Below are 25,130 nucleotides of genomic sequence, written 5' to 3' on the forward strand. Positions count from 1 at the left end.
TTCTAGTCGTTTACTGAAGAAGAGAAAGGCGGGGCCGGGATCGGCCCCGCCGCACAAATGGCGGGGCACCGACCCCCTCCCCCCCTCGCCTGTGCACCCGGCCGGCGCGTTCCACCGCGTCACCATGACGCGGTGGGCGCGCCACAGATTGCGGGATTGGCTCACGACGGCGACCCCCATGGCCCGGAAGCGATTAAGGCGCTTCCGGGTCAGGGGGGGGGCAGGGGACAGGCCAGTTAGAACTGGCCTGCCCCCAGTGCAGAGATAAAAGGCCGGGGAGCGCGGGACTCGGTCTCTTTGTCCCGCGCTCTCCCTGCATCCGGATGCAGCCTCTAGGAGGCTGCTTACTTTTTGTTGATTTTGTTTTCCAGGTCTTGCGTGATTCGAGGTGATTACAGGAGGCGATTCCAGGTCGGCAGGAGAACATCGTGGTGGCGAGACGCAGTGCGGCGAAGTGCGGCGAGACGAAGTGCGGCTGGCTGGCAGTTGCGAGAGCGGATTTTCGGGAAGAGGAAGGCACGGGTATCCGAGGATTCCGGATCGGTTGTAGGCAGTGAGTTTTAGGCGCGCGCACGCGCCGAGAAGGTATTGCGGCGGGGGGGGGGCAGGGGCTCCGGTTTTCGGCGGGAAAGATATAGAGTCATTGTGGCCTAATGGTTAAAGCCTGAGACTCTTACTAGAAGGGTTACAGGTTTAATACCCACTGATTCAGTTCCGTTTTAATATTGTGATCTGATGAAACCGAAATAGCACGCCCGTGCCTGTCAGCCCGCTGCTACTGCACTGCCTGGTATTTCGAGGGCCCTAAGTTTGCTTGTGTCATTATTTTTCAGCAAAAGTTCCTGAGAATATCATTACTGCTTCTGTGGAATTTTTAAAAGACTATTAGACAGCAAAAATTTGCGGGAGTCACTGGAGACTAATGCTTAAAGCAGCTGGGGGCATAAGGGTGAAGGTTGGGGACTCATAGACAGTTTCAGGTTGCATTAACATTGTTTCTGTGGGGGCAATTTTGTGAAAAAGTGAGCCTGGTGCTCGGGGAGGTGCACAGAGGTGATTGGGGGTATACAATTTTGCAATTTTGCCGTTTTGGCGCAATTTTTCCCGCAATTACAGGGTTACAGGCCTTCATGTGTGATTAGTAGGGGGGGCATGTACAGTGTATAGAATACTGTGAGCTTAATATTGCGCTAAGCCTGTGTTGCTTGTTTTTTCCCAGGTGAAGAGCAAGTAGAATTGTAGTGGCTGGGATATTGTGGGATAGGTGTGCAGGTCATATCAGAACATGGTAGGTAAGTGGGGAGCTAAGCGTTCTCGCATGGAGCATATGCTGGAGGCAATGATGCGCAGGATGGCGACTATGGATAGGAGATGGGGCAAGGTTGAACAAATGGGACATAGCCTAGCAGAGCTCAGGCAGAAAGTGGAGGACCAGGGCGGGCCGTCCGGCAGGCCCAAGCGGACAATAGTGCCCCCAAAGCCGAGAGGGGAATTGGAAGCTCTCCCCAAGCGGGTTAGACACAAGAAGGGGAAGAATCAGGACCCAAAAATAGCGCAACCATTAGAGACACCTGGAGGGGGTGGTCCTTCTGGGCTTCCAGTAGTGCCAGAGATCCCAAAAGGAACTCGTGCTTTAGTGCCCAACTTTCCAGGGTCAGTCGTGCCGGTATCTGCACCAGTTCCGGTGCTTCCAGCGGTCGAACCGGTAGTGCCAAGTGTCATACCAGTTTTGCCCTCATCATGCCCAAATGTTCCGGTCTTGAACCCTGTTGCCCCGGCCCCTGTATTAGCACCAAGAGGGGGTGGGCAGGTGCCGCTGGAATTAGCTTCTCAAATAGCGGCAGTTCTTACATGGTTAGGAAAGGGAGGGATGTTGCCCCTGTCGGTGGGCGCCAAAGAGGTGGGGGAGGACCCTCTGGCGGAGGCACAACGAATGGCGGCAAGGATTATCGCGGCCCCGAGCGGGGAGCAGAGCCTGGGCGCGGATAAGGCCAAGCAATCACAGCCGATGCTCCAAGAAAGCGACAGCGGAAAAGGCAAGACGGCGGAGTCAGTGGGAGTTGGGGCAACGGGTAAGGAGCTGGCGTTGCCATTGTTGGGCGCTGGGGTGTTACCTTCCAGGAAGGAATATTTAGCACGGCATGTAGCGCGAGATGTGAAGGAATTGATTTGGGCTGGTGCGTATGTAAACATGTTTTCTTTACTGGTGGACAACAGGGAAAAGGAGTATGCTAAGAGGCAAAAAGATTGGATGCTTCCCAGTGAGTGGCAGGTAGAAATGTCAAGATTCAGGGTAGAGGAGACACTGACAAACTGGATAAGGTCATTTTCAGTGTTTATGGCCATTGTAGCGGAACGTTCACCTAATATGCAAGCGGAAATGGCGTTTTATCAGAGCAGGGTGGCGATGACACATGATAAATATGGTTGCGTGGGTTGGAAGGAATATGACATGAATTTCAGGAAGGCGAAAGAGTTTGACCCTTCACTCACATGGGATCGGGTGGATTCTATCTCATGGTTTGACCAGTTTGGCCCAGGGCAGCCGGGCAGTGCAGGCCAGAATTGGGGCAAGGCACACATTTCTCAGCCACATCAGCCCTTTCGGCCGGCGCACACTGGGGGCTCCGCACCGGGTACTGAGAAAGGGGGAAAGCGAAAAGGAGTATGCTGGGATATTAATAGAAAGTCATGTAGCAGAGCCCAAGGCACTTGTAAAATCAGGCACGCATGCTCCATATGTAATCATCTCTCTCACCCAGAGTCAAAATGCCTTAAGAAAGGGAATGCTGTTTCAGGGAATAGAGGGGAGAAGGAGCAAGAGTAAAGGAAGAGGAGAAAAGGTAACGCATTCACCCATTGATGTCTTTGCTATGAATCCCTGGTTAAATAGTTACCCAGATCATGCTACAGCTAGGATGCTGCAAGAAGGTTTTTTGTATGGTTTCAGGATACCGGTTGGGGATTACACAGGGACATCGGAGTGCAAAAATCAGTTGTCTGTCAGATCAAACCCAGGGGTTGCAGCGCAAAAAATTAAGAAGGAATTGGGCTTAGGGAGAATAGCGGCTCCATTTGATTTCGCCCCTGTGCCAAACTTTGTGTGTTCCCCCCTCGGGGTGGTCCCAAAAAAGGAAGAAGGGGAGTTCAGGTTGATTCATAATCTATCAGCTCCTAGAGGCAAGTCATTGAATGACCTTCAATACTAGGACCAGTGGGGCCCTAATCTCCACGCACAGTTGCGTTCAGGACAATGCCTTGACACAATTCTCAAAACTATAGTTCATACTTAATCCAACATTTGTAGTGAGTGAATAAAAAAATCTTTTCAAATCAATGTCTCAATGATTAAAGCAATTTATTCATTGCAAAAATATTTGTTAGTTGAATCTTCATTCATTTCTTCATACAAATCCAAATTACGCTCTTACAAGAAGTTCACTTTTGTAAATGCCCAATGCATTTCGAGCCAACCGGCTCTTCATCAGGGGCTAAGTATCTATACAAATAAATAAACAATGCATATTTACACAATGACCGTTACAATGATGGCAAAAACATCAGTTTGCAAATACATGATCAAACTCAGAAATTCATAACAACATTCCATGCTGAAACAACTAAGTGAATAAGTTGTGTGACCGAATAATGACCCAAAATGACCATCACCAAGAATGTTTGAATAAAGTTGTGTGGACGGTGAAAGAAACCGAAAAAACTCAGAGAGACTGTTACCTTGTAGGGCAATGAACAACCGCTTATCAGAACGAAGGAATCAATCTGAAAACAGAACACACTAGAATGTCGTCTCTAAACATAGAGAAAGAAACTGGCAAGAACTATGAGATGAAAATTCAAATGAGAAATCTTACCGACACAGTACAACGTGGTCGATTCAATGAAGCGGAAACCTGTTCGACTGCTGGTTCAAAAAATCACCAGGTGAAACTCATGGCGGTTTATTGGGAGCATGCGCTTATATCGGAGCATGTTAGACATAAACAAGGTGACTGAACAACGATACCCAACTCAAAATGGGTGGAACTATCTCAAGAAAGGTGACTAATGATACACAGACTATCATCAAAGATAAAACTGGTTCCTCTATAAAAAATGAACGACATGACCAAGCGCAAAAGCCTGAATCAAGGTGGAGGTAATGCTCGCGTGCATACTGTGCTACTAAACTAAAAATTAAAACAAGGTGACTGGTTGAATGGTACCGCCATCTTGAAAGAGAGCGAAAAATGTAAACCTGGAGATGAAAATGACTGAGATAATGGTGGAAAAAATAGTGGAAAAATGGTGGAAATGACCGGAAAAAATTACCGGAAAAAATTAAAACGTGTGTTGGTGAGGGTCACTGGTCACGGGTAATCTAACCCAAGAAGAAAGGTTGATCACATAGGTATATATGAATATGCAGTACTATCCTGATACAAGAAACCTCTGACACAAATACATCATAAATAACAAGCATAGTCTATTTTGTCATTAATGCCTTTCTCCATTAAGGTGTCCAAACGCTTAATCCAATAGGTTTCCCTCTGTAGGAGACTTCTAGTCAGATCTGTGTCTTGACGTTGCTCTACTCTTTCTAGGACAGAGAATCTGAGTTGGGCGATACTGTGCTTCTCTTCATTCCAATGCATGGCCAAGCTGCTGTGTTTGTTAAGTGTTCTGATTGTACTTTTGTGCTCAGATATCCGGGTTTTAATTTTTCTTTCGGTTTTGCCCACATACAACTTGCCACATGGACATTTGATGTAGTAGATGAGTTTGTTTGAATTGCAATCAGAATTATGGTGAAGTCTGATGATTTCTCCAGTACATGGATGGTTTAATGTGTTGCCGATTATAACGTTATTGCAATGAATGCAATTATGACATTTACTCATTCCTTTGTGAGCGATGTTCCCTTGCTTAATTGGAGTGTTGATGATTTCTTTGATGTTTTTTGCGCGTTTATATGCAAACATTGGAGGATCTTTAAAAATGTTGTGAAAATCAGGCTCATTCTGTAACAATTCCCATCTTTTGATGATGATGTTCTTCACTTTACCAGATACTGTGGAGAATTTTGATACAAAGACTTGTCTATTTGTCTGTTTTCGTGGTCTACTTGTTAAGAGACTCTCTCTATTGAGTTTGGATGCGCGTTGTTTAGCTGATTCAATCACTTCTGTAGGGTATCCCCTGGCAAGATACATCTGCTGTTGGAGTGATAAGTTCTTCTCCGTATCCTCTGCAGTAGAGCATATCTGTTTTATCCGCAAAAATTGGGACAATGGTAAGTTGTGTTTTAAGCTGTTGGGATGGAAACTTTGGAAATGGAGCGCGCTGTTCACATCTGTTTGCTTTTTGAAAACCTCCGTTTTTATGTGGCCCGCTTCTTTGGTAAGGATGACATCAAGAAAAGATATTTTAGTCTGGTCAATTGCATGGGTAAACTGGATATGTTCATCAATTTGATTTAGTTGTTCAATTTTACTTTCCAACATTTCCTGAGTATTGATCCAGAGAATAAGTATATCATCAATGAATCTACAATATAGCAATAGATTTCCAGTCCATCCGATGTCTTTGTAGATGTAGTCTGATTCAAATTTAGCCATGAAGGTGTTGGCATATGCCGGCGCCCCGGCAAAGCCCATGGATGTGCCTTGCTGCTGCAAATAAAAATCATTATTCCAGTAGAAGTAACTGTGATGCAAACAAAAATGTAAAAGTTCCAGAATGAACACTTCATCTGCTCTGAGCGAAGATTGGCGCAGTAGAGCCCATTCTACCGCCTCCATGCCAGCTGAGTGAGGGATCGAAGTATATAAAGACTTGACATCTATGGTGCAAAAAATGATGTCTTCCATGAACTTTATTTTCTGTAGCTTTAGTAAGAAATCTGTCGTATCTTTGATATACGAGGGCCATTCTTGAACCAACGGTTGTAGGAAGTAATCAATATAGTGTCCCAAGGGCTCGAAGATGGTTCCACAACCCGTTACTATGGGCCGCATCGGTGGGTTAAACAAGTTCTTATGAATCTTTGGCAACATGTACAGGGTGGGCTTCCTTGGATACTCTACTGTCAGAAATTTTTTTGTGGTTTCACTTATCCATCCCATTTCCAAAGCATGATCAAGAATGCTTCCAAGCGTTTCCTTAAGCTCAAATATAGGATCTTGATCCAGTTTCAGATAAGTTTGAGTGTCTGATACGTGTTCTTGTACTGCGTTGGTGTAAAAGGAGCGATCCATAAGAACAATTGCGCCTCCTTTATCTGCTTTTTGAATCTGTATTTCTGTATCCTTCTGAATTGATTTCAGTGTGTTTTTTTCTTGTAAAGTTAAATTAGAATTCTTTGCTTTCCTGAATTGTAATTTTTGTAGATCTTTCCTCATTAGATTATCGAATGAATCTATGATTTTATGCGAAACTGGTGCCTGGTATGTGGATTTGGGTTTGAATTCAAGGAACTCTTTGGTTTGTATGTCTTCCTTGGCTGGTAATACATTTGTAAAAAAATGTCGTAATCGTAGAATTCTAGTGAATCTGTATAGGGCTAGTTCGCATTCCAGTAGATTGGTGTCATAAGTTGGAACGTATCCAAGGCCTTTGCTCAATGTTTGGATTTGTGCATTGGTGATTTCCTTTGAAGAAATGTTAACTACTAAATGTACTTCTGGCTCCTTGTACGCCCTTGTTTTGTGGTTGCTTCTCCTGGTTTTGCGCTTTTTGATGGACCCGGTGGTTGACTTGTATCCAGGTCCCTGGACAAAAAATGTGTGGATCCAGATGCTCCTGATTCTTCAATGGTATCTTTGGTAATGTCTGTGGTTGATTCTGGACTGGGTAGTTGACTTTTCGCTGTGGGTCTAGTGGTTGTAGTGTCGGTGTCTGTGACTATACTTTCCTCCGAGGAAGTATTCGTGGTTGGTTTTCTGGATTGTGGTCTTCTTTGTGCATAGACTTCCGCCCATGTATAAACTTCGTTGAGTTTATAATCCAAGTCATTGAATGACGCCATCAATGAGGAACTTTGCAGTGTGAAGTATGCTTCATTTGATCAGGCAGTAGAGATGTTGAGGGTTTTGGGACCAGGGGCCTTGCTGGCCAAATCGGATATTGAATCTGCATTCCGACTGTTACCGGTGTATCCTTTAGATCATCACCTGCTAGGTTTTTCATTTCAAGGAAAATTTTACATGGACAGGTGCATGCCCATGGGTTGTTCGGTTTCCTGTGCTTACTTTGAAAAATTTAGTTCATTTTTGGAATGGGTTTTCAGACAGGTGACAGGACATCATTTTGTTATGCATTATGTGGATGACTTTCTCTTTCTGGGATCGGCGGGCTCCCAGGAATGTTCTGTGGCATTGGAGGAATTCTGTGTACTCATGCGTACATTTGGGGTCCCCCTGGCTCCGGGGAAGACAGTAGTGCCAACAACCACAATTGAATTTTTAGGCATGGAAGTGGATTCAGTACAAGGGTGTTTTAGGTTACCTGAACAAAAGATAATGAAATTCCGTGCAGCTTTGCAAAAGTGTTTGTCAAAAGACAAAGTAACCCTACACCAGTTGCAGCAGGTTGTAGGACAGTTGAATTTTGCACTGCGGGTATACCTATGGCTCGACCATTCTCCCATTCCATCTCACAGGCCATGACAGGCCTACACGAAAAACACCATCACACACGACTGTCATCTGAGGTTCGCCAGGACATGCGGATTTGGATCGCATTTCTGGAGGGTTTCAATGGCAGAGTAGTGTGGCCCGGTCCCCCCACTACTTCTGCTGAGTTGGGTTTATGGACTGACGCAGCAGGTAGTGTGGGATTTGGTGCCATACTCGGGAACAAGTGGGTGGCCCAGCGGTGGCCGGGATGGTGGCTCTAGAGTGGTTTAACAGCCAACATAGGTTTTTGGGAATTATTTCCCATTTGGGTTGCATTGACGGTGTGGCCCCAGTATTTGCAGAATCAGTCTGTAATCTTCTGGTCAGATAACATGACAGTGGTGGAATCCATCAATCAACAGGCGGCAAGGTGTAAGATGATTCTTCGCTTGTTGAAAGAGATAGTGCTGCTATGTATGAAGCTGAATGTACAGTTAAGGCTAAACATGTCCCGGGGGTGCTGAATAATGCTGCTGACGCACTCTCTCGCTTCAAGATCCTGTGTTGCCCGGTAATGCACCTTGAAAATTACCTCAGACAGAGGTGCAGCACGTTGGGCGGTTCATTGTTATTACATGCGGACGGTACCCCACTGACCATGTTCCAGTTGAAAAAGGTATTGGACATGGCAATCAGCAAGGCGGGCATGGATCCAAAAGGTTTTTGGGACGCATTCTTTCAGGATAGGGGCTGCCACTGAGGCAACGGCTAGGGGGTTGCCCTCAAGTAGTGTACAGAGGATCGGACGATGGGCTTCCAATAGTTATAGGCGTTATGTGCGGCTGCACATGTTGTAAATACACAATACAATTGTGTACTGATGCTTGCCTTGTTTGTCGTTTTCTTCACAGTTTCTCAAACCTGTCACGCAGGAGGGGAACTGCCATCGTCACAACAGTAAGACTCTCCTCAACAATAGTCAAAGCTACAGGTCACGGGGACACGTAATGTGTGGATGGTGGGGCATTCATATGTACGGCGTATGAAATCTGTTTTCCTTTCAGGTAACTATGGGAAAAGAGCAGAGCAGGGGTGGGTTCACAATATCGTTCCATGGGAAAGGGGGCCTTTGCCTTAGTCAGTTTAGGGGCTTTATGACTGATCTTTTGAAGAGACACAGTCCTCCTCCCACAATCGTTATTTTGATTCTTGGGGGGCAATGACTTGGTGACGTTAGGCAGGAGGGTCTTGTTTGAGAACATAATCTCTGAGATCGGCTGGTTAGCCAAGGCGTGCCAGGGCGGCTACATAGTTTGGTCGCATATGATACCTAGATTTAAATGGAGGGGGGGGACTCTGTGAGAGCGTTGAATCACTCGGTAAAGAGGGTCAACAATAAAATAGGGAAACTGTTCAGATCTCCTAAATTACAGAGCATTGCACATGGGTGTGTCAGGGGGGAACCGTGCTTCTTAAAAGACGGGGTCCACTTGACTAGGTTAGGGAATGAAATAATGTTAGAGAATTTCATAGCCTGGCTAGATGGTCTAACAGAGGGGGCATGACCTTTTCTGAGGGGCAGTTTGGGGAGGGCCAGATAGTCGGGCAACTATGCTGGCCTGTGGCGGTAAGGTCATGACTAGTGAGCAGTAAATTGAAGGTCATTAGGGGGCGGCGTCATTCTCGGATGGGGTCGCCCAGGGGGAGGGACAAGGGGTCTCTCCTATAACTCCAGGGGCGGTACATCCGGTTGGCTGGATGGGTGCGGGGAAAGGGGGGAGTCACGCTTTCTTTTAGGCTGGCTGGCCACCCCGCACTGGCATGGACGTCACTAAATGGCGCAGAGTGCAAGACCCCCCAAATTTGCATGGAGTTCAGGGAACGTATGGGGGTAACCGGGGGGGGGGGAAGTACCCTCTCGGTAAGCGGGCCCTCTGCGCATGCGCAACCCTACGGGGGGCATGTTAATTGATAAGGATCTGACACCAGTTAGTGACCTTGCCGTAGGCCCAAATAGGATACGCAGAAAGTAATTCATGTATGATTATGATCATTATGTTAGATTCGGATAGGAGAACTATGTATTAGAGATATGTTAAGGTTAGCCATCTGAAATCTGTGCATATGAATTGTAATCAAATGTTGTGTTATGTTTCTGCGTATAATTTGTGTAAATATTGTTTATTTCAAAATTTTAATTTTGTTTTCATATTTTAATAAATACGGCCGGGGGTTGTACGACCCCCGCCTCCAAAAGTAATTACCTCTCATGTCCCTCATTAAAAATGTGTTTATGCGCAGGGGGAGGGGGAAATTCGGTAGTCCCAGACCATATAAAAGGAGCCCACTGAAGTACGTCCACATCCTGTGCTTTCAGTCTGCAACTGCCGAGCAGAGAGCAGAAGCATTGAGAACCCACAGAGGTGGGTAAGCAGTCGCAGGCCATAAGTCAAAGCATACGAAGACTGAAGAATGCAGGTTCCATCACAAGTGCAACAATGGGGTGCACGTGTAATAAAAGAAGGACTAAAGGTATGTATGCATCATTACAATGGTCCAACTCGCATGCAGGAAGGATGATGTAAGAAAAGCAAAAAAAAGTTATGGATGGAATGCTTGAATTGATCTCAGCCACTGATAGTTATGCGGACCGCATCCCGGTCCATCGGTATTGGTGTATGGTAACTTGTTATAGCACGCGATAGTTAGAGCGTGCATTGCCCCGTGTTATTATCTTTTGTATTTTGCATCCTTCAAGCGCCCCTCCGCGTTCTGCTTGCATCAGTGGCTGAATGAGATGGTTTAAACGCATTCAGCAACGGAGCAGTGGACGCGGAGTTCGCTGACAGATGGGCCCCACCGTGTTACTGGTTATGGAATACAGTTCTATTTCTCTTCAAACACTTACCTGCCTCTGTGGATTATTCCCCCAATACAACATATTTCTGGCAACGAGGATGAGAGTCCCTCTTTGCTTCATTTCTATTGGAGGCGAGGTTATTCAGTTGTTGGTGCCTCATTAGATAAACTCCTTTCAGCCTCCTGTCTGTGCTTTTTTTTCCTACCGATTCCTGCTTTCCTAAGCACAGTACTAGGAGTTACACATTATCGCCACACGTTATTCATTTCAACTACTGGTGCAGACGCAACGGACTACCATTTCCTCCATTCTCTCTACTATTGGGTTCTACGTGCAGTGAAGTATAATTTATGACTAAATATAATCTGCATTCTACTTACTTCATTTACAAACACGTTTAGCAGTACTTTGACTGCATTATTATCCTCATGCTATATCTGGAGGACGTAGTTCACACCAGCAGCCCCATACATTTCTAGATAACCCTGGCAATCCCAAACTGGAGAGGAAACACTGGTTTAAAGTATTTAAAAAATATTTGGTGTCTATAGATGGCGTGGACTACAGTCCAATAAGAGAACAAGCAATTCTGTATGGTTGTGAAGGCACTGAAGGACAGGAAGATTTTGACCACCTTCCCTCAATACCTGCTCCTGCTGGGGATGCCTGAAATGTTTTCTTAGAAGCTGAGAAAAGGCTTGAAAAACTATTTACTGCTGAACCTAATGCTGTCTTGGATCGCTTTACATTTTATTCCAGGAAACAATCCCCTGATGAAAGTATAGAACAATATGTAGCCAGTTTGTGCATTTTAGCTAGCACTTGTTGTTTTGAAAATGCCACTGATCAATACTTAAGGGATCAGATTGTACTCAGTTGTTTTTCTAAAAAAGTACAAGAACATCTTTTATGCTGTACGAATCCTTCTCTAGATCAAACTGTTAAAATCGCTCAAAGTATTGAACGTTCTGTTTCCTCCTTCCTCGCCAACCTCGCCAACATCGGACTGAAACAACTAGTCACCACGCCTACCCACAAGGCAGGACACACCCTCGACCCCATCTTTGCAGGGGGAAACAGAAACCACTTCAGCCATACCACGCAACCCTCCATGGACTGATCACCACTGTGTACACTACCTCGTCACAAGCCACACGTACCGGCTCTGCGCCCCCCGTGCAGGAACTGGAGCAGACTCACCGAGGAACAACTCAACTCCACCCTCAACGACAACACCCCCTCTGCTGCAACCAATGGCAACTTCGCGACCATGGAATTCCACACTTAGATAGCCAACTGCGCAAACAAGCTCACCCCACTGTGCAACCTTAGCAAGCAATGCCCCAGGAAAGTCACCTGGTTCACCACCAAGCTCCAAAAACAAAAAACCAGACGCACCTGTAGACGCCTGGAGAAGAACTGGAAAAACAGCAAGACACCCGAAAACTACACAACCTACAAGGACGCTACGACGGAATACCATCAACACATCAGAATCACCAAAAGGACCTTCATCCACAACACCACTCCAGCAAATCCATGGAACTTTTCAGCGTCATCCAGGAATTCACCGAGCTCCGCAGCGAAGCCACGGACATCACCCGCTCCCAGGACCTCTGCGACAAACTCGGATCCTACTTCCACCTGAAGATTAACAACCTCTACGACAACTTCAATGGCCACACACCTGACCCCGCAGTCAACACACCCTGTGGCAATTCCAGCCAGACCACCATCTCCACCTGGACACCGATCACGACCGACCATGAAAGGTATCCACTCCACAGCCCCCACTGACCCCTGCCAACCCCACATATACCACAGAGCTGCCACCACCATCGCACCTGTATCACAATGCACCATTGACACCACCTTCAAGACCGGCTCCTTCCCTGACAACTGGAATCATGCAGAAGTCAGACTCCTCCTCAAGAAGCCCTCAGCAGACACAATGGACCTCAAGAACTACCGACCCATCTTGCTCCTTCCTTGTGCAGCAAAAGTCGCAGAGAAGGCAGTCAACGCAGAACTGATGAGGCTTATCGAAGACAACACCATCCTTGACATTTCTCAATCCAGATTCCGAAGAAACCACAGCACCGAGACCGCCCTACTCGCTGCCACTGATGACATCCGAGCCCTCCTCGACCAGGACCACACTGCAGCCCTAATTCTACTCGACCTGTCAGCAGCCTTCGACACCGTCTCCCACCGCACACTCACAGACAGACTACACGACGCCGGCATACAAGGCATAGCCCTCGACTGGATCAGATCGTTCCTCACCGGCAGGAGCCAAAGGATCAGACAGCTACTGTTCTTCTCCGAACCCACAGAAATCAACTACGGAGTACCACAGGGATCATCACTCAGCCCAACCCTCTTTAACATCTACATGGTTCCCCTCGCTGCCATCGTCCGACAGCATGCCCTCAGGATAGCCACCAACGACACCAAGCTCATCCTCTCTCTCTCCAAGGACCCCACCACCACCAGACTCAACTTCCAGGAAGGAATGCCGGAGCTCCCAACATAGATGAGCAACAGCTGCCTAAAACTCAACTCAGAGAAGACAGAAGTCCTCGGAACCATCCCCTCAGCTTGGAACGACACCTGGTGGCCCACCACCCTCAGCAGCCCTCCTACCCCACGGTCCACGTCAAGAACCTCAGCATCGTACTGAACTCCTCCCTCTCCATGAATCGACGTCAACGCCATCCCCTCCAGCTGTTTCAACACCCTCCGCATCCTCCGTAAGACCTTCAAATGGATCCCCCCGCAACAAGAAAGACAGTCATCCACGCACTCATCACCAGCAGGTGCCTACGGAAATGCCCTCTACGCAGGTATCAACAAGTCCCTACTGCGCAAGCTCCAGGCAATACAGAACACCGCGGCCAGACTCGTTCTCGGGGTCCCTCGGCATGAACACATCAGCCAATACCTACACAAGCATTACTGGCTCTCAGTCGAGAAAAGAGTCACCTTCAAGATGCTCACCTACGCCTACAAATGCCTACACAACACCGGACCCCAATATCTCAATGACAAAATCACCCTCCACGTACCCAAACTAAACTTCCGCTCAGCCAACCTCCTCCTCGCCGAAACCCCGCGCATCCACAGAGCCAGAGCAGGGGGAAGATCCTTCTCCTACATCGCGACCAAGACCTGGAACGTGCTCTCCACCGACATTAGACGTGCCCCTCCCTGAACACCTTCAGGCTGGCCCTGAAGACCTGGCTCTTCGACTGAAACTGAACTGCTGACCCCCCCCTACCCAGCGCCCTGAGACCCTCAAGGATGAGCAGTGCGCTTGAAAAACCCGATTGATTGATTGATTCCTTTAAAGCCTTAACACAAGCATCCTCTGCAACCACTTCAATTAGCAATACTAATAGCACGGAAGTTAACGATGTAAAAAATATTAGGAGCAATAAGGTTAACAGAACAAATGCTTGTTATAGATGTGGTTCTTTCAACCACTTAGGAAACAACCCTAGTTTCCAGGGTGAAGAGATGCAGTAAATGCAGAAAATTAGGTTATTTCATGAAAGTATGTAGGAGTGCTGCTTCCAGTGCGGTTAGAGTTAATTGTGTGCCTGATGTCTGTCAACAAGTTGTTTATGAAAATGAAGAATGTGTTAACAATGTCAAGATTTTAACCTTAGAGACCAAGCCTACTAATGAGTCTACCGTTCTTGCTCAACACAATGCAGCAAATGTTGCTAAGGAAAATGGTCCATTTTGTAAAGTCTCCATTAGTACCGTAAGCTACAAATTATGGTGGACTTAGGTTCACCTGTGACTATCATTTCTGAAGATACTTTTAAAGTGCTGTGGGTCGATAAGCTACTGGAAACTCCTGACATTAAAGCGGTAGCTTATGGTGAGTCAGAAATTCTCATTAAAGGATTATTTGAGGATGTTTTGGAATTTTCTGGCAGGTCCATTTCCACAAAGATCTATGCAGCCGTCAATGGACGTAATATCATGGGTTGGATAGACCAGGGAAGACTAGGTATCATTTTAACACCAGGTATTACCATACCAGTTATGATTGTTGAGAATACTTATACAGACATTGATGTAATTTTGCAAAAATATCCTCAAGTTTTTTCTGAAAAAATTGGTATAGTTAAGGATTTTGAACATGAAATTGAATTGAAACCAGGTGCCACTCCTGTAAAACATTAAGTTAAAAACGTTCGTCTTTCCATTAGACAAGATCTGAGGTTACACTTAGACCAGCTGTGTGCAGATAAAATAATTGAGCCTGTAGATGCTGCTGAATTGGTCAGTGCTGTGGTTATCACTAAAAAATGGATGAAAAAATCCATTTGTGTGCTGATTTGTGCCCTCTGAAATAGAACAGTTTAATTGACTGCTAGCCCTTCCTAAAATTAATGAGCTAATTTCAACTCTGGATGGGGCTACCATTTTTAGCAATATTGATCTCAGAGCGGCATATCACCAAGTCAGGCTCAAAAAAGAATCTCAAGCGTTTTGTACTTTTATTACACCCTTTGGTGCTTTTAAGTACCTACGCATGCCGTTCGGTCTTGCATCAGCGGCAAGCATATTTCAAAAGCTAATGTATTCCTTATTCAAAGATGTGCAAAGAGTTTTAGCCTTTCAAGACGACATACTAATTTTCGCTAAGAACATCCATGAACACAATTGCATCTTGGACAATGTATTGAGAATAATGTCCAACCATGGAATGACTGTGTCTAAGAGTAAGTGTAAATTCCTTACTGACAATGTGGAATATCTAGGTCACCACATAATAGCACAAGGTATCAAGCCTAAGGAGGATCTTGTCAAGGCCTTGAAAGAGGTACCACCCCCCTCTAACAAGGATGAGTTGTGATCCTTTTTGGGGTTGAGCGATTACTATTCCAGATTTGTAAAGGGGTATGCTACCTTAATGGAACCTGTAAAGAAAATGCTAAGAAAAAAAGAGAATTTTTCTTGGGGCACGGAAGAACAGAATGCATTCCAAGAAATAAAGAAAATCCTTTCCAGTGTCCCTGCACTTGAATCTTATGTAAGAGGACATAAATGTATCATAACTGTGGATGCAAATGCTGTAGGTCTTGGTGTTGTTTTGTGTCAAAAAGATGGTTCATCTGAAACCACAGTTGCTTTTGCTTCCAGAGATTTGACTTCTGCACCATCGAGAAAGAAGTTCTTGCTTGTGCATGGGCCTTGCTAAGTTTAAAACGTATGTTTGGGGGACTGCTTCACCCTATGCACAGATCACAAGCCTCTTATGTATCTTCTGGGAGACAAAGGGTCGCCTTGTGCTTCCTCAAGACTTATCAGAATCCTTTCTAAGTTACAAGAGTATAATTTTGATGTCAAATATATTCACAGGGCTACCAAATTCCAGGGCTGATTGCCTATCTCGTTTACCCACTTCTTCAGATGAAGCTCATCATTTTGATTTATTCAAGAATTAATGTATTGTTGCTAATCTAGATTTAATGCATTTGTGTAATGGCTCTATTTCTGAAAATGAATGGATTACTGCCTGTAACCAGGACACTGTTTTAAGCAAAGTTAAAGAATTTGTTCATTTAGGTAGGTCCCGTGTTACGAATTTTAAAGGTGATCTGTTCGTATTTTGTCAACTTGCAAATCAACTCACTATTGAAAATTACATTTTCATGAGAGGTGACGAAATTGTAGTTCACAGTCAACTTTATTCCAAAGTTCTGGCACTAGGCCAAAACGGTCATCTGGGAGCCACTGCTGCAAAAAAAACTTTGAGGTGTTACTTCTGGTGGCCCTACATTGTTAAGAATGTGTCTTGTCTAACAAGCACTGGAAATCTCATGACACTCCTTTGGTTACCACACCTTTACCCCAAGGCCCCTGACGCAAGCTTGCTCTTGATTTAGCTGGACCAGTGGTATCCTTACCTTTTGAAAATATGTACATAATTTTTATTGTAGAATACTTTTCTAAGTGGATCTATTATGATTTCTTACAAGAGACATCCACACAAGATGTCATAAACTTTTTGAAAACATATTTTATTTGTCAAAAGCACATAGGGCGGAGCTCTGTAACCCAGAGGCTTCCGTAGCATCAATATACCATATCATGACTTTTACACTTTTCTCACATATGAAAAGAATACTGAAAGGACTTGCAAATAAAGCAAAACAGAAATAAACAAATAACATACAATACCCCCCACCCCACACCCCATCGATCATAAACTTTTTGGATAGAATTTTTTCTTCGGAAGGGTACCCAGATGAGCTAGTTACTGACAATGGTCTTCAATTAATACCAGAAACTATGGAAAACATTTTAAGGGACAGGAGTATTAGACACCACATATTCCCCAATATTCGCCTTGCTCCAATGGAGCTGTTGAGAGAGCAAATAGATTGAATAAAGAAGGTATTCAAACTGCTCTCACTTGCAATAAAGATGTTGCCAAGTTTCTTCAAGATATAATTTGGGCGTATCATAACACCCCACTCAGTGTTACTGGAGTTTCTCCATTTGCACTGTTACGAGGTAGATAAGCTCATACTGGGTTATGTCCTACGTGGCTCAAGGATAAAGCACAAAATAGATTTGATGATGTGGTGAATCTCAAAGAAGTAGAGGATAGAGTTTAAAAATCGCAAGCGAAAACTAAGATATTGCATGATCACATTGTGGTTGGGTCATGGGTCATGTTGAGAAATATGAATTCTAAGAGATCAAAAGTGGACTTCAACTTGAATGGTCCTTTCAAAGTATCCAAAGTTGCTCGTTCATTGGTACTTTTGGATGATGGAAGACAGTGGTCATTTACAACAAAAACCTAGTGATGCTCAGTTTCTACCACTCCTGGGTTCTTGTGTCCATGATTGGAACATGATTCAGCCTGGGGTTCACCACTCACAAGCTTCTGTTGTAGGTAATCAACATACTGCTGATCACTGTATTAGTCCTCATATGAATGCAAGTGTCATGACTCGTTCTTCTGGAACACATTCTGCTAATGATAGTATTACTACTAGAAGTGATAGATTGTAAAAAAAAACATTGTATCTGCAGGACTTTACCAGGTTAAATTGTATAATATATATATTTTTTTTTTCTCTTTTGGTTTTTGGGGAAAAGGGTGATATGTTATATGCTAACTTGTTATAGCACGCGATAGTTAGAGCTTGAAGTGCCTCGTGTTATTATCTTTTGTATTCCGCATCCTTCAAACGCCGCTACGTGTCCTGCTTGTCACGGTTGCTGAATGAGATGGTTTTTTAACGCATTCAGCAACGGAGCTGTGGACGCAGAGTTCGCTGATGGATAGGCTCCACTGTGTTATTGGGTATGGAATAAATTTCTATTTCTCTTCAAACACTTACGTGCCTCCATGGATTATTCTCCCAATACAACATATATGTTATCTTATTAGGAAAAGGACAGAACAGTGACTTAGCCCTTGAAAAATATAAACTGGAAGAAAAGATCTGGGAGTAGGAACAGAAGTAGCAACGTATAGGTCAGAGGAGGTGAGTATGGGGGTGAGAAGGGTCAGTGTGAACAGATGAAGCTTAAGGAGGTAAATTGCACCTAGTCAAAGTAAGGATTCTGAAGGCTGTGGTGTGAGGCTGCACAACCAAGAACTGTGCAAACAGTGGCACAGGGTCAAGCATGGGTAAACCTTTGTGAACAAAGGTGAAGAGTGCCACATGGTATTATCCGGTGGGGGCCAATGGACCGGGACACCAGGTGGTACGTGGGAGTGGGTGGGAGGTAATGCCTCTCTGAGGCAGAGCAGGCTGCGCAGGACTAGCCGTAGTGGGCACCGAGTGTTTTCCCAGTGGGCCAGAAGGGTGGGGCTGTTTTTTGATCCGTGGTGGCCGATTTTGCAGCAGTGCTGCAAAATCGGCCCCCTGTAACAGAAGCGAAAGTGGTGCAGCAAAACTTGCCACTAGCACGCCCCATGGGCCGGAGCTTCTCAGTAGCACGCCCCCTACCCTCACCCACCCCCCTCCCCCGGGTCTGGTCAAGCAGAACTGTGAGGGCTGGTGTCTGTACCCAGGCCGGCTGTGAGAGCAGGAATCATGGTCATGGGAGAACAGAGATATGTCCAGGAATTAAAGAGGGGAGCACAGTCAGCAGACTCTGGGTTATGGCTGCAGACCATTATGGGGACAGATGAATGATAGTGAGGGAGGACACGAATGGAGTGGGCGAAGCGAGAAGCACTTTCGCTAATGAGGGTGGAGGTACAGGTAAGAAAATACGTAAAAACAATAAAAAGGGAGCAGCACGCAAAGTCAGCATATTGCATTCAGCTATTAAAGAAAAACAGTGGTAAGTGAGGGTGCAAGTGGGGTGCACATGGAGCAAAACACGTACGTCAGGGTTTGACACTTGAAGGTTAGATAGAGCAAAATGGAGAAGAGAAACGTTGATTAAACTGTACAGACAGTGATCTGCAAAGACAAAGAGAATCCAGGGGAGGGTAAAACTGGGGTACTGCTTCAGAGCGATTGCAGAGGCACACATCTGGGCCTTTTGAAATGAAACAAGAAGCACGTTGCATTCTGAGGACCTGTGGTCATAGCTTCATAATCATAGGACATGAAGGCGTAAAAGTGTTTCGGCGTTGCTGACTTTTTAGAGTGGCTGCTGTCAAGCACCAGGAAGCACTGAAAGCATTTACAGATTTTACCCCCTAGTGATGGCCTGGGTGGTGATAGAGTCCATATGAAAGGAAATTGTGTCAGTCTACCAAGGATTATCAAGCTGTTATGATTATGAAAGGTGGTACCAAACTATAGCCCTCTTCAGAAGTCTGGCCAGCTATATACCCTTTGGGGAGTAGGTAAGGTGCAGAACCAAGGCTACTGCTGGGAACTGGAGCCCCATGGGTGGTAAAAGAGACTTCATACCCAAGAGGTAGCGTTGAGCCCTGACTCGTGGTTGCAGTGGCTGGACTTCTGGGGAAGACACTAGTGGGTGCTGGAGCCCTGACAGATAGATTCAGAAGTGAACACAGGCAGAAGCACAGATTCCTGCGAGATTGTGTAAGCTACAGAGCAGGGAAACAGGGTGATGTGCCGTGAGCTGGAGTTAGACTTGTAGTTTCCAATATGGCCGACAAACATGCACACTGCATTGCCAGAATTAAAAAGGCCCACGAGAGTTCCAGGCAAGGACACAGAGCGTGCATGTCAGGCTTCCATGATGGAATGGTTGTAAAAGCTGTGGAGCCCAGCACCAACAGCCAGACCTACCATGATGGTGGTGGCAGCAGGAGCAGCGGACTGAAAGAGCAGCAGGCAAACAGAGTGCACCCCAATATTCGCCGGCGAGCTCTATCCAAGCTTGGCTTGTGCGCTGAATGGCGCAATCAATTTCTATTTAAGTCACATCACAATAAAGAAATAATGAATGAGAACTACCTGGAAATTATCGCCAGTGTAAGAGTTCATGGAAACATCTCTAACACCGGTCTAACAATGTCAAACATTGTATCAGCTATATGAAAATGTTGAATCCAGCATATAAGTACCATATTTATCTTTTCATTGCATGTCACTATAGTGGTTAAAATATTCAAGGTATTAGCAGCATAAACTGCAGATAAACAAATTCAAACGTGCAAATACGAGCGCTCACCATTCCACAATGTCTCGGTCCCTTAAAATCCCTTTTATTTCTTCTCTGCATTTGTCCTGGTGGTCTGGGTTCTTGGCCATGCAGTACAGAATCCAGGAGACCCCACTTGCTGTTGTGTCGTGGCCCTCAAACATAAAGGTGTCCACCTCGGCGCGCAAGTCTTCATCAGATAATCCTTCTCCATTTTCATCCTGTTGGGGTATAGATAATAACATGTGTTTTGTCTAATACAGTGCTTTTCTATGTAACAAAATACCAAATCAGGTTAGCAAAATAATGGTGTTAATATAAGTGGGGTTTTATCATGCACTCTAAGGAAGCCACGGCAGCTAAAACAGGTTACAGCCAAATCTAGAAATCAGGGGAATAAAAAAGGCGACCTTATTAAAAAAAAAAAAAAAAAACTTCCCCACATGCAGGGAATTTTTTTATCTAGGACCGCCATGGCTGACAGCTACCAGTAAAGACTGCGAACATGTTGTGTCATTGTATTCTCTTTTTGGAGCGAGGCATAGAATGTATGTTACATTCTGCTTACAGATTCCAGTCCATGACATTCGTTTACCAGAGGTCTTGGTTTGGAAGCGGTGCTGCCTGCCTCCTACCTGTTCTCACTTTTATTCTTAAATAAATATCTTGAAGTGATCTACTCTGGTGACTCTTTCTCTGCACAACAATTGGCCACGACTGGGATGGACTACATCAGAGGCGCGATGGACAGTTAATTTTTTTATTACTCGGAAAAAAATATATAGAATAGAAGAACTTTCTATAGGAACTTCAGCGGCGTGTGGTCAACTGCCGTATTTACTGCTGGAAGCGAGGAAGAAATTCTTAAAGAAGCACAGCTGTGGTACCTGTCTAGCGCAGCATTGGGGAAGCCGATGGTGGAGATTCCAGTCCATGACATTTGTTTACCAGAGGTCTTGGTTTGGAAGCTGTGCTGCCTGGCTCCTACCTGTTCTCACTTGTATTCTTAAATAAATATCTTGAAGGGATCTACTCTGGTGACTCCTTCGCTTCACAACAGAACAGCTATTACTATCTGACTTTCAGCACTAAAGATAAGTGAAAAAGGGAGAATCAGACGTGAGAGGGTGACAGAAATAAATGTCAAAGGAGAGACTATGAGTACAAGGGTGCAGAGATTGACTGGATTACAGGGAAAATAAGGTACAGTGAGATTGAGTCTAGGACAGACAGAGGTAAACTAAAAACCTGATGTAAAGAGTGAAATAAAGTGGCATGTTAAGAAACAAAAAAAGCACATACAGCCTAGGTAGAGGTAAGAATGAGAGGCAGAGGTGAGAGAAGGGCAGAGTTAGTGGTGTAAGTGAGCGGAGGTCAGGCAGAGAAGAACAAGTAGGGTGAGTGACAGAAGCGAGAGGTGTTCGGGTCTAGGGGAGTGAGAGGAAGACAGGGACAAAGGACAGTAGACAATAACATGTACAAGAAGAGGTTTAAGGTAGATGTGTGACTGATAGAGGTGAGAGTTTAAGGGCCATAGAGGTCGATGGGCCAGATGTACAAAGTCATTTTGCAATTGCAACCTGTAAAATTTGCAATGTCACTGGGTTTGCAAATGCATTTTTTGTTTGCTGTTTCCATTATGCAAATGGTAAAATACTTTACAACTCACAAAATGGGTTCTGAGATCCATGTCGAATGGAAATTGGAAGGGGGGAGCATTCTGTCTTAATCGAGGGTCACTATGGTATCAATGGTTTGCGACTGCAGCTTCGGTCATACCCTGTTGATCAGTTACTGACACACCAAAGAAGCTGACATTTGATTTGTAAGGGGAATCTTGTAAGGCAACCTCATGGGAAGGAGGTGTGGGCGCCAGGTAGGGGTCAAGAGGACCAATGACTACTCTTTCTGATATGATGATTGTGGGACATTGAGCATCATGGCAGGATTCCTCTATTTTGCTTGAGGGGGAATTTGATTGTGTTTTCACTAATTATTTTATCTGTTGTTTTATTGAGATGATCATGAGATGTGTTTTTAATAATGCTTTTTATGTTAGTGATGTGCTTTTATGGCTGTGTTTCACTGTCAAAATAAAGTATTATCTGATATGACTGCTCCTACTGATGTAGTTTCAAACGTGAATCATTATTTTTTAAATGCAGCACCAGGCTGCTTCTGAAAAAAGATTCCAGTTGGGAATGCAAACACATTGACCTGCCAAATTTGATTTGGCTGTCGTTCTGTGACAACCTGTAACTGGACTGGACATTTTGCAACATCACAGATTAGTACATAGTTTGCATCACAAAATCAGATATAGGTCACAAATAGTCAGTGCACAGTTTGCTACCACTTTGTGTCCTGCTTTTAGTGCTTTGGGCCCAGGGTGAGATCAAGAGAGGTAGATGTGAGAGAGGAATCGGGAGATAAGGTTGAGAAGATACAGAAAATGATACGGTAAGACCATGAAATATATATTGGGATGTAGGTACATATAGAGAGAGAAAGTGACTTGATGGAAAATTGAACTGCTTCAAAAGGACTGGTACAACACAAATGCATGCTTTGATTGCACAAATGTTTTCCTTGGTGAAGAGCCACCATTGAGGTAATTCTGTCAATAAACTTAACCCCTTCAGTGCCCGCCCCTTTCCTCGCCCTGTGCCGGCCGTTTCATTAGCGGGCGGGGTTTATGACGAGCTGGTCTCGTCATGGGCACAGCGCAACCGCGGCCCATGACGAGACCAGCTCGTCACGGGCATTGAAGAGGTTAATTTGCGGTTAACCTTCTCTGCCCCTTTACACTCCTCAATTGTATTTGAGATCCAGGGAGATGCTTAACGTGGGACTAACATTATTACACGGTAATAGTACAAATTTACATAATATGTGTAGAAAACGAGAAATATCTTTTTTTTTACAGCTATAAAAGTATTTTTGCATTTAAATGCAAGCTGTCACTTTTAGCATTTTAATCGGTGAAAACTGCATTCTAAATTTTTGTGCTATAATTCAGAACCATCTCATTACGCTAAATGAGTGTCACAGAGAGAAATTTGTAATAAACTGATTACTGCACCTTTTGGGCAATACAGCCATCAGAATGTGAAGTCTTTCTATTGCCCCCAGGTTACAGAGTCTGTGCGTACCACTGTTTACAAACAACAGAGTGTTTTTTGCCACGACATCTTACACAGTTCCTACAGCGCCACTTATTTAATATCAGGTGCAGATAATAAGACGACCCAATCGCTGTCACTCAACAGGGTCCAGACCAGCAGATGAAGGTTACTATATGTATATAATGTTTATGGGATGGGCAACTGTGCTAGTGGGTAATATCCATCAATTCGGGCAATTGGATGTTGAATGACACACTGGTCCTGGGGTAGGTGCATACACATATGCAAGTACCCTAGGATTTAGGCACAAAAACCATCTGTTAATTACGTTTACTGATAGTTCCTGGGAATGGTTGTTATTACTATATATCACTTGAGCGAACTCATAGATTTAAATATTTTAATGTCTGTATTTGAAGGCCTCGTTCACTTCTAAAAGAGTCACTGACCAGGATCTTCTTCTGCGTGGCCTACAAAGAATAAGGAAAATTCATGTGGCCCTTCATTTCTGAAATGACAGGATATGAACTATAGAACAAGATGCGAACATGAATTCTGAAGTGCTTCACAGTAGTGTCATTCTATGAGAATAGTAGGAATGATGGGAGTTAGAGGATTCTCATCAGACGTCAATAGGGTTTTTAGGACTTATCATAGGATTGACATCAGACATGAATGTGTACCAAACTTGGCTGCAAAGCTATTCTGGTTGTTGATGTTCGCCCCTCACCTCACTCTTGTTGTGTTTGACCAGCATCCTCCTATTCATTTGCATCTATTTATTTATGTTCTGATAGGGCGAAAGCGTATGCTCAAAGGGAGACCCCTGATTGACACGGCAAGATTCTACATATATGTGTGCAGATACCTTGATGGCCACCACAGCATTTCTCTTCATATGTTATTACTTCAGTCTGATTGTCGCCACAGGACACCCATTATATATCTTGAGAATAGCAAGACGGACAAGCGGCAAAATATTTTCATTATTTGTAAACAAATTAATTCATTGGTCCCACAGGATCATAATCATAGAGGACATGTACACTGATCAGATTCACCAGCATAGTGTTCTACATAAGCTAAATAATAGGTCTCACAAGAGTCAGATGGGGGTAGTCTCGAATGGACACCATATATGTTTTGCTATACGTGGATATTCTCTAAAGGGTATCACAGGAGTCCTGTCACATGTTTTTGAAATGTTTTTATTGATATCTTCATTGCAATACAATGTAAAGGAGTCTTGTCACATGTTGTTAGTCTACCGTTGGGTACCAAAGGAGTCTTGTCACAAGCGGGTAGATAGGCGTTTGCGGACATTAGAGAAGTCATGCCACAGTTGGGCAGACTCGAGTAGATACTGTAGTGTCATGAGACTATGTGCATTAGGACCCTAGCAGTTCTGGGTGGAATCACCAAGGAATTACGTAACTTGCCAGGAGGTGTTAAGGTGCGGTTAATAATGGTTATTACGTAATGAGAGTGCAGTGTGTGATTGTATGCTGAGGAATAAAGAAGCACAATCCAGAGCTCTGGGTGTGGTATATTTACTGCATGCTCCTGCGCTGGGGAGAACACTACAGATACTACAGAAGCCTGCCACAAGTGAATAGTCTTCAGTGGGAAGGCACCATGCTGGGTTTGTCCTCCACTGGACATTACACAGGAGCCTTGTCATAAGTATATTGAGCACCACAATAAACTTGTCATATCCCGGCAACAGGAACATCTTCCAAATCGCCAATGTCCCCCACCCACCGTGCTCGCAATGATGTCAGTGGGTCTGGCATATTGTTTATGAGTTTGTGGTATATCGTGGAGGTGGGTTTCTCAGTGATCGGATCCAGAGGGGAATACTTTGGGATTGATGTGCCACTCTATATGTGGGCGTGTAGGGCATGGGAGAGGCGTACGTAG

General features: G+C 44.7%; 1 protein-coding gene across 3 annotated transcripts in view; it reads right to left on the minus strand.

The window, feature by feature from the left end:
• The window catches only part of LOC146835042 (cytochrome P450 4B1-like), a 438,175-nt gene that overhangs the window by 171,123 nt on the left and 241,922 nt on the right, over positions 1-25,130 (minus strand). For all 3 annotated transcript variants that reach the window (XR_014960677.1, XM_085602703.1, XM_085602704.1), the window contains one exon: positions 20,116-20,306. Coding sequence is in view for 2 of the 3 variants with exons in the window: in XM_085602703.1 (XP_085458829.1) it covers positions 20,116-20,306 (191 nt within the window). In the remaining variant the exon portion in view is untranslated. The remainder of the gene's footprint in view (positions 1-20,115; positions 20,307-25,130) is intronic.

This window comes from Triturus cristatus, chromosome 4_2, assembly GCF_964204655.1.
Source record: "Triturus cristatus chromosome 4_2, aTriCri1.1, whole genome shotgun sequence".
NCBI lineage: Eukaryota > Metazoa > Chordata > Amphibia > Caudata > Salamandridae > Triturus > Triturus cristatus.